Raw genomic sequence first — 9,150 nt, 5'->3', positions numbered from 1 at the left:
GCGTCTATAAGTGAGGTATCTAAGCGCGTGTGGGCGTGCGTTTGTACATCTTTCGTAATAAGATTTCATCGACGTACAAATAACTTTCGCTTTTTGGTTAAAAAGTTAAAATAAATAAAAACTAATAATTTAAAGAGAGTGGAGGAACAACGGCCCCAAGATTTTTTTTTTTTTAAGATTGACGTGATTGCGACGTGTCGCTTGCTTGTCTGCTTGGTAGGTCCGCATCCATTGCTCCTTGTAAAATTCATCTGAACTTAACTTTGTTTCTCTTATGGATATTTTTAAGGATTTTAACTGGATCTGTAATATTTATTTACGTAAGTTCACATGTTTTTAACAAATTAGAGAATGTATTACGAATTTTATATATTTATGAAATTCCTCAAAGTAATATATAACACTATAGACTTCCTTTTTCTTTTTTTTAACGCTATAGACTTTGGTTATTGGTATTAGAAAATCATATCAAACATTTTAATTCATAAACTCAAAGAAAAACCTAGTAACACAAGATTTGTTGTATTTTTACTAATCACCGGCTAATAAATTAGATTAATAGAAGAAAAACAAAAGTATTTCAAATGCATGAACAAAAAAAAAAATTCTATTAAGGATTAAAATATCAGTTTTATTTGCAATATGATTTAACGCTTTGCATATATGATATAAGTATCTATCTTCGTTTTAGTTTTTCTTTTCCTCAGATCTTAGTTCAGTTAAAGGAATGACATGCCGAGGTTATAATTAAGAAGTGCTTTGATAAACTCCTTTCCATGGAAAGCCAAACACCAAATATTTAAAAATTACATTTCTCGGAATAAGAGAATGTATAGTTTTAAGAAAGTGTAGAGTAATTTAACAACTTAAAATTTAGCTATACCAAATACACAACAGAAAATAATAAAATAAGATGGTGGAGTGTGATAATAATTGAAGTTACTGTGGATACTTATTATTTATTTTCTCGTCTTGCACTATTCTTAAAAAAAAATAGTTTTCACACATTTTGTGATAATACATATGTGGACTTTATATGGAACACCAAAAAATAATTTTAGTGCTCGGTTCTTCTCTCTTTCTCTATCTCTTTCATCAATGTTATCTTTCTCTCTCTAAAACCATTTTCTTCCTTTTGCCAAAAAATCCATCCAAGGTTTGTAAATTGTTTATCCAAAAGTTTCATTCATGTTCTTTGTCTAAAGTTTGTGAATCTGGTTTGTCCTTCTTTCTTCTTTTTGATCTTATGTTCAACTTTAAGATCCCAAATCTTGAAATGTTTTCAGATGGATGTGTATGCATGTATAGATCTATGAGTAAAGATCAGATTTGTTTCTCTTACTTCTTCTTCAGTTCCTTTTGTAGTCATCTTTTGTTCAGCTAATTAAGAAGAATCTTCCCATGTCTTGAATTTTCCTTGGGTTTACATAATCTTTAGTTTTATGAAGATCATATTGTTTTTTAAATTACTAGATGAGTTATTCTTAACTTTGATCTTATCTTATCTATTTTGGTAGCTTCTTCGACTAGTGGATGTCTTAGTTCACTTTATATTCTCATGATCCCTTAAACATACAATAAGCTCTCGAATTAGATTGGTAACTGAAACTTCTTTTTCTTATAGACCAAATAAACCACTGTCTTTTTTTTTCGAATAATTGTTTTCTCTTGTGATTTCACTTCATCAAATCACACTAAATTTAAAGAAAAAAAATATATATAATCTTTATACCAAATAATCCTGACTTATCTTTTCCACATGAAATAATGTTCTCTTTTTGTTTCCTATTCTTGGTTTCTTGGAATCACAAATCTCAAGAATATAAACTGAACTACATGTGTTGTTGCTTGTTGTTAGCAGAAGGAGTAGATCGGACCGGACATAAACTAGTGATGATAAAAAAAGATGTGGTGTTATGCTGAACTATTTGGGAAGCGAAGAGGCAGTTAGTAACAGTGGAAGAATCAAATGTTCTTATCCACTGAGAACCCACCCAATGACCCACTATCATCTTCTCCTTCTACTTCCAGTTTATTACATCTCACCACTTCTTCTTCTTCAGACGAGTTAGGTCAAACCCATCTCCAAACTTCTCCATCAGGTAATAACTTAAAAACTTCTTTCTGTTTCTTGGTTTATTATTTGGCCAATATGGTTTTGCTCCTCACCCCCAAGAAAAAAAAACTGTCTGGATTTCATGATGGATGGTCAGTTTCAAATGATCTCCTTAAGCTAAAGATCATTCTAATAGCTTAGATCAAAAAATTTGACCTGCTAAGAATCTTTTGATGGTTAATTCTTTTATCTTTTGAGATTTGGAAGTAAACTAACTTCGTTTGATATATGCTTTGATGCTATGCAGAGATTACGCATATAGTAACCGGAAGAACAAGATCAAGAACAACTGGCCATTTTCTCCCAAAAGTCTCAAACTTTGTTCAGCTCACGGCTTAACTGATCCCTTGCCACCGTTTGAGACCACGGCTAGTTCATCATCAGGGAAGCAGATCGTATCTCATGTCCATAGAGGAAGTGATTTTGCCAAACTTGGTGTAAAAGGAGGCTGTAGCCAATCAAGGATCATCATCAAGAATGGTTTTGATAGGAGCGCAAGTGTTTCAAAGTCTAAAGTAGAGACGATAGTAGTAGCTGGTACGAGTAATAATAATAACAAGAACAATAAAAAGTGTGGACGAGGTGGATTAATGGTGAAGTCCAAAGAAGATACTTGTGGTGGTGGTGGTGGTGGCCTTGTGATGACGACGACAACATGTCCTATTTGCAAAACCTTCTCCTCAGCTTCCAACACCACTTTGAATGCTCACATCGATCAGTGTCTGTCTGCTGATTCAGAACTGCCACCTGTTATAACTACTAAGCCAAACAAGCCTAGAGTTGAACAGTGTCTGTCTGTTGCGCCACCGGTTAGTAGTACTAAGCCAAACAAGCCTAGAGCTAAGGCACTGATGAAAGTAAAAACGATGGATGATATTTACGCTACTGCCAAAGGATGCACATTAGAAGATCTTGACAAGAGAAATGGAACAAAGTGGGCGTCAGTTTTGAGTCATACGAATCAAGTTGTTGCTGATAAGTCTGAAGTGTCCACCAAGAAGCGGAAAGCTTCGCCTGTGGGCGTTGGTCCTGTTTATATTGATGACAAGGGACAGAAACTGCGGATTTTAACTGAGTTCAGGGAGAAGAAGACTTCTTCTACTACTACTCAGCTGAGAGAGCAGTATAACGAGGATGGTAGTAAAGAAAGCAGTAGAAGCTCAAGGAAGGCACGTGGAGGAAAGAAACAGTACAAGTATCTTAAACTAACAAATCTCAAAGCCAGCAGCACTTCAGAGGTAATATATAATGACACAAGTTCATGTCTTCTTTTCTTTTTTTTTATGTTTGTTTTTGTAGTGAGGTTCATGAAATAACAGTACACTGCTTAATTTTACAGCAGATAAATGAGTGTCAAAGAGTGTTTTCTGGAGAAGGTAGCAGCACGAGTCATCATCGTAGAATCTATAATCGGCGGATGTTATCAAAACAAAAGAAGCTCAATGAGAAAGAACATAAACTTTATACTTTGTGGGATCAGCCATCTGAGGAGGATGATGATGATGATGATGATTCATGGTCAGGAGGAGAGCGTCTTGTGTTGAGAGGTACTGATTCATCTCCTTTGGATAAACAGAAGCTGCGGAGGGAAGTCTCTGGAAGGAATAAGACTATGTTTGGAAGTAAAGGAGCTCAAAGTCATTCATCTAGAGTTCAGATGAGTGAAAAGGAGGAGAAATCACTCGCTGGAGCTCGTTTAGAAAACACTGTCCAGTTTAAGAAGAGGCTTGCTTCGATTGAAGAAGACAAGTTTCCACCTAGAAAGAATGTCAGAGAGCTTTCTCCTCGTGCAACTAGCATGAGAAAGTCGTCCCCACCATTTGTGACAAATGGCTGGAGAAGGCTATCTCTGCCTATGGTGGAGCTAAAGAAAGCTCGGTTGGATTCATCAGAGGAAGAAGAAGAAGAAAGTGGGAAATGGGAATCTGAAATGACACAAGAACGTGAACTATCATCAGATGATGATAGTCCTTCATTTAGTAGATACGATGACGATGATGATGACGACGAAGAAAGTAGTGATGAGGAGGAGGAAGATGATAACAACAACAACAACAATGCAAGAGCCAATGTGTTGGACAAAAGCAATGATGAAGAAGCTACACCGTCTAATGAAACCATACCTACTAGCGAGAGAGCAATGTATTATTACTCTGAACAAGTTGAGGAAATGGCTTACGAGGAGGAGGATGTGAGGTTTGACTCTGAGGTAAGAGGTAAAGGAAGCTTGTTCGTAGAGGTTGATACCATTCCCATTCCAGGACCTCCTGGCTCGTTTCTACCTAGTCCCAGGGACATGTGCATCGATGAGAATCTTGGAAACTCGTCTGTTATCACAAGCCAGTTCCAGTCTTTCGACAGAAACTCCTCCGAATCACCTGTCTCAAACTTTGCATCCGATAGATTGAGTTTTAGTGCTCCATCTCATCACGAGACAAGTACTATTGATGACAAGACAGAACCACCTCCAAGACTTGAGAACAACGATCACGAGTCTTGTACTTGTTGTTGTTACCAGAGAAAAGAGAGAATCTCAGAAGGCATTGCTTTGAATCATCAAGCATCTCATCTACTGCAGAGAAGAGCTGAAGCTTATTCGTCAACAGCAATGAACTTAACCAAATCTTCTCCCACACGTTTGGATACAAACCATTCGTTTGAGCAGTCACCATACATGATCCAGCAAGAGTTAGATCTTCAGAGTAAATTCTCAAACAGAGCTGTTGTTGTGCCTCCGAGTCCTAACCCGGTTTTGCGGTTAATGGGAAAAGACTTGATGGTCATGAACCAAGTAGAAGAACCACACAAGGAAGAAGCATCTCGGGAAAGCTTAAAACCAACAACAAAGTTTCTTGATCCTCTTCCTTGGGGTGGAACGGGCTTATACTTCAACACGGATCTGTATTTAAGAAACGGTTTCGAGTCAACAACACATCAACTACCGACACCAAAAGCACAGCAACCACAAGATTCACCGTTCAGAAACAGTTTTGATCATGTGAGGAGGTACTAGTCAATGTAAGAGTTTTGGACCTTCATCATGCAGTTAATGAAGAAAGCGAGAAGTGGGTTTTTCAAGGAAGATTTTGGTTTGTTCTACGGCATTTTGTGTCTGTGTCTGCAGAGACTTTGTGTAGTTTTGGGACCTTACGGTTTGCACTTAAAAAAGCAGACACTACTTGAAAATAACAAACACTATGTAGAAGATAAAAAGTAACTTTACGCTTTCATAGCTTAAAAGCTCTCTACAAATGAACTTATAATAAAGTTTATATTTAAGGTTTGGTCATTGTAAAAAAATTGACGAGCTTCACTCTTTCATGAGCTCATTGATAGAGAAGGTGCTTTTCCATCTGCAGCTTTCGGATCTTGTGAGCAATCTCAACACAGTGAGCTGCATGCAACGATAAAAACAAAAGAATGCATGAGACAAAAAAAAAAGTGTGTCATAGTTTTGAAAATCAAGAAGAATCAAAGAATCATAGACAGCTCTGTGGATGGTTCTACATTTGAAACCACCTCAATAGTGAGATTCCATCCTTTCAAGTTACTTCCATTAAGTTGCATCATCGCCTTGCAGATTTGTTTTGGCCACATGATTTGAAGTGATCACAAAAGGGTCTTGCAGATTTCAAGGTCAGGAAGCCAAGTGTGACTTCACCAGAACATTTGTTCGAGTGTGACTCTTGTTGATGAAGATTTCGACGCAAGGATCATATAGATTCAGGGCTTGCTAGTCTTATTTATGGTTCCCTTAAGTGGCGGCTCCAAGGCCTAAAGAGTAGACGGTCTATGTTTAAGGCTTATCAGTTACTAAGAGCTATGGCTGAGAAACAAGGCTACTCGTTCACAGAACAAGATGAAGACTTCCCTTTGATTTTCACCAGAACTTAGATGCTTTATAGTGATTCTAATCAATGGTTCTTCATAGTTCCAACTCAGCTTTTAGTTCCTTTTCTAGTTTTAGAACTTGAAAATTTTCAAGAGCTTGGGAAAGAACATATATCATTACTACATGATGGAGCAGAAAGCAGCAGTTGCATACACACAGGGCATGAACGAGCTGAGAATGAAGTTCAAAAGACGCTGTCAAAGCTTGAAGAAGCAGAAACCAAAGCTGAGAATCTTAAGATTTCATCTGTTAATACTGTTTCCTTTGTGCCAACCTTTTACTTTTTGTATACTTCTTTGCAGCTGCTTTGTTTTTTCTGTGTGCTGCAGTGGCATGAGGGCAGAGTGTATGTAATATATTGTTTGTTTATGGAACTGTAAATTTTGTTTGTTTTTAGTTTGGTATTCCAATTAAACGCAGCGAGTTATACGGTTAATCATCAATTATCACAAAAGAACAATGTCTGAAAAGAAGGAAATTAAAAGAAAGATAAAATAGTATGAATAAGATGGTTTGCTTTATGAAACTTCGGTCAATTTGAATCAACATGCTTCATGTGAATCCAAAAGCATAATAAAGAAACATCAAAGGTTGAGAGAAGAATAAAAAAGAGGTATATATCCTCTCATCAAATTAACAAAAGACTCCACCAAATTACATTAAAAACCAAAGACCAAGAAACTAAAATTAGAACCAAAAACCAATAAGTATATATCTCTCTTTTCTTAGACTATAATGTTAGCAACTCTTTTTTCTACCATCAGTACTCCCTAATTTCAGATATTTTCCCTTTTTTTTTTGTGGGGCAGTTTTAAAATTAAAAAGCTTACTTGCATATAAACGTTTGTAACACTCCTTATTCTTCGTTAGGTGGCAACTCATTCAAGTCAAACTCAAATTTATTTACCTCTTGCACTGCCTCTGTTACTTGACTAGAAGAACCTGCTGCTGGGGCGGTTGAAGCAGAGGTTGCAGCTTCACTAGAAACTGGTCCAGTCCAATGGCGTCTCTTATGACCTCCAAGAGCTTGACCCGTTGGGAAACTTTTATGACAAATGTCGCAAACATGATCTCCATTATTACTACTGCTTAAAGATGTGTTTAATGCTTGAGCACTAGGTAAACCGGTTATCATTGCTTGGGTACCAAGTAATAGAGCATCACTGTTTGCCCTAGCTTGGTGATTCTCTAAAATTTTGACCTTGTTGTGACTTGCTCTATGACCTCCTAAAGCTTGATAAGAAGTAAACGACTTGTAGCAAGTCACACACACGTGCTTCTCACGTGCACCACCACCACCACCTTCCTCAGCTGCAGCAGCAGCAACAACATCCCCAAGCTGATGGTGATCATGAGTAGATGATGATGATGATACTTTCTTTATCTCAGATAATCTTCTCTTCTTCTTATTCATCATCATCTCTTCGACAGAAGGTGAATCAAAACTCTCTGCAACATCTAGATTAACAGCTTCCGCAGTAGTAGCTAAGAGCAATAGATCCTTTGCATCAATATTATCCTTCAAATTTGATTCGTCAGTCTGATCCTTTGCATCAATGTTATCATAACCATCATCATCATCATCATCATCATCATCATAATCCGAGCTTGTAAACTCACCTACATAATCATCAATAGAGAGTGTAGAAGATGATGAATTACCTAGTGGATGAGACAAAACTCCTTTCCATCCCCTGTCTGGATGAAACCTCATGTGTCCATGTAAAGCCTTCATTGATATAAACTTCTTATGGCAAACACAACAATCAACTTCGGTTTCACCAGACATCATCTTTGGCCTCACCATTGAGAGTTTCTGATTTTCGAGTACATGAATCCTTTTATGACCTCCTAAAGCCTTACCAGACTTAAACCATTTACCACATTCAGAACATATATGATTCTTCTCTTCTTCTTCTTCTTCTTCTTCTTCTTCTTCTTCTTCTTCTTCTTCTTCTTCTTTCTTCTTCTTCTTCTTCTTCTTCTTCTTCTTCCACATCTCCTTCTAGATCCATACTGTTAGCTCCATCATCTCCTTCTTCTTCATCATCCCCGAGACCGATACTTTGTTCTTTCTCATCGTCTTCAGCTTGATCTTCTATGTCTTTGTAACAGTGTTTCATTGCTTTCGAAGCTTGAACCCACTCGAACAAAAACTAAGCTCAGAATCTCTCACAGCTCTCTTAAACTCCACAAGTCGGATGTGATTGTAAAAACGCTTGGGACCAAAAATATATTAAAACCCTAATATTTGAAGACAAGTACTAATTAGAACTTGAAGAGATAAATCAGTGAAATAGTGAAACTTTTATTTATTTATTTTATGATGTCTTGATGATTTGAATCCTTTGAATCCGAGTCAAAGATTTTTTTTTTTGATGCAATGATATCTCAAATTAAAATAAATGAAAATCCAATTGAAAAACTTGATTTAATTGACATAAATTGCAATGCTTACAAAAAGAAGAAGTCGAAACTAATCAGTTATTACTTTTTTTTTAAATTGCACTGCAAAAAGAAAGAGAAATGTAGCAAATGGTGATACCATTGTTTGTTTTAACTTCTTTACATAAAACTCTAGTTGTTAATGTTTTACAATTCAAGATAGATTAAAGTTGGTTTGGTGAATTCTAAAATTTCAGTAATATTCCTTGAATTTTGATTTCTCTCTTTCATTCGTGAGATTTTGTAACAAATGATTTGAAGTCAATTTAAAATAAAAAGAATTTTAAAATCTTTTGAAGTTGAATAAGACTAAATCTTAAAAATTCGAATAACAGTATATCTTATTTAGATTAAAACTCTATTGAATAACACCCTTATAAAGAAACTGAATTTTAATAACATAGAACGTATTCAGAACTAAAGAAATCCCCAAGTGTGAATTCTAGAAAACGTACAGCTTAAAAGCACAAAAAAAAAAGAACACAACACAACACATCAAACTAAACAAAAGAACAACTTCTCTAAATCGTACATATATAAAGTGAATTGCACCACTAAGGCAGTCACACTATGATGCATCACGCCTTACTAGTGATGATAGCCGGCTCAAGACTGTAGTATTACCTAGTGGTATTGCATTGCAACTACAATGTGTGGTTCTCATTATTGATTGTCATCCAAATTTAAGTCCTAGAAA

General features: G+C 36.1%; 1 protein-coding gene and 1 pseudogene across 1 annotated transcript; one reads left to right on the top strand and one right to left on the bottom strand.

The window, feature by feature from the left end:
• Nucleotides 1-1,142: 1,142 nt before the first annotated feature.
• LOC130509257 (uncharacterized) lies at nt 1,143-5,399 on the top strand (annotated as a pseudogene).
• A 1,210-nt stretch (nt 5,400-6,609) lies between these two features.
• Nucleotides 6,610-8,278, bottom strand: LOC130509258 (zinc finger protein ZAT9-like). The gene is made up of 2 exons (XM_057005029.1): nt 8,006-8,278; nt 6,610-7,941 (listed from the first exon to the last, which is right to left on the bottom strand). The coding sequence occupies exons 1-2, from the start codon at nt 8,129-8,131 to the stop codon at nt 6,865-6,867; spliced, it is 1,203 nt and encodes a 400-aa protein (XP_056861009.1). The 5' UTR covers nt 8,132-8,278; the 3' UTR covers nt 6,610-6,864.
• Nucleotides 8,279-9,150: the final 872 nt, after the last annotated feature.

Source organism: Raphanus sativus, chromosome 3 (genome assembly GCF_000801105.2).
Source record: "Raphanus sativus cultivar WK10039 chromosome 3, ASM80110v3, whole genome shotgun sequence".
Classification (NCBI taxonomy): Eukaryota; Viridiplantae; Streptophyta; class Magnoliopsida; order Brassicales; family Brassicaceae; genus Raphanus; species Raphanus sativus.
Note: the sequence above shows the minus strand (reverse complement) of the source record. Positions and strands in the feature narration are given on the sequence as shown.

Excerpts from the sequence above, each read along its gene's own strand:
- LOC130509258 (XM_057005029.1), bottom strand. The coding sequence starts at position 8,131 with ATGAAACACTGTTACAAAGACATAGAAGATCAAGCTGAAGACGATGAG. Across the intron at positions 7,942-8,005 it reads GTATGGATCTAGAAGGAGAT|GAAGAAGAAGAAGAAGAAGA; the intron begins GTGGAAGAAGAA and ends GAAGAAGAAGAA.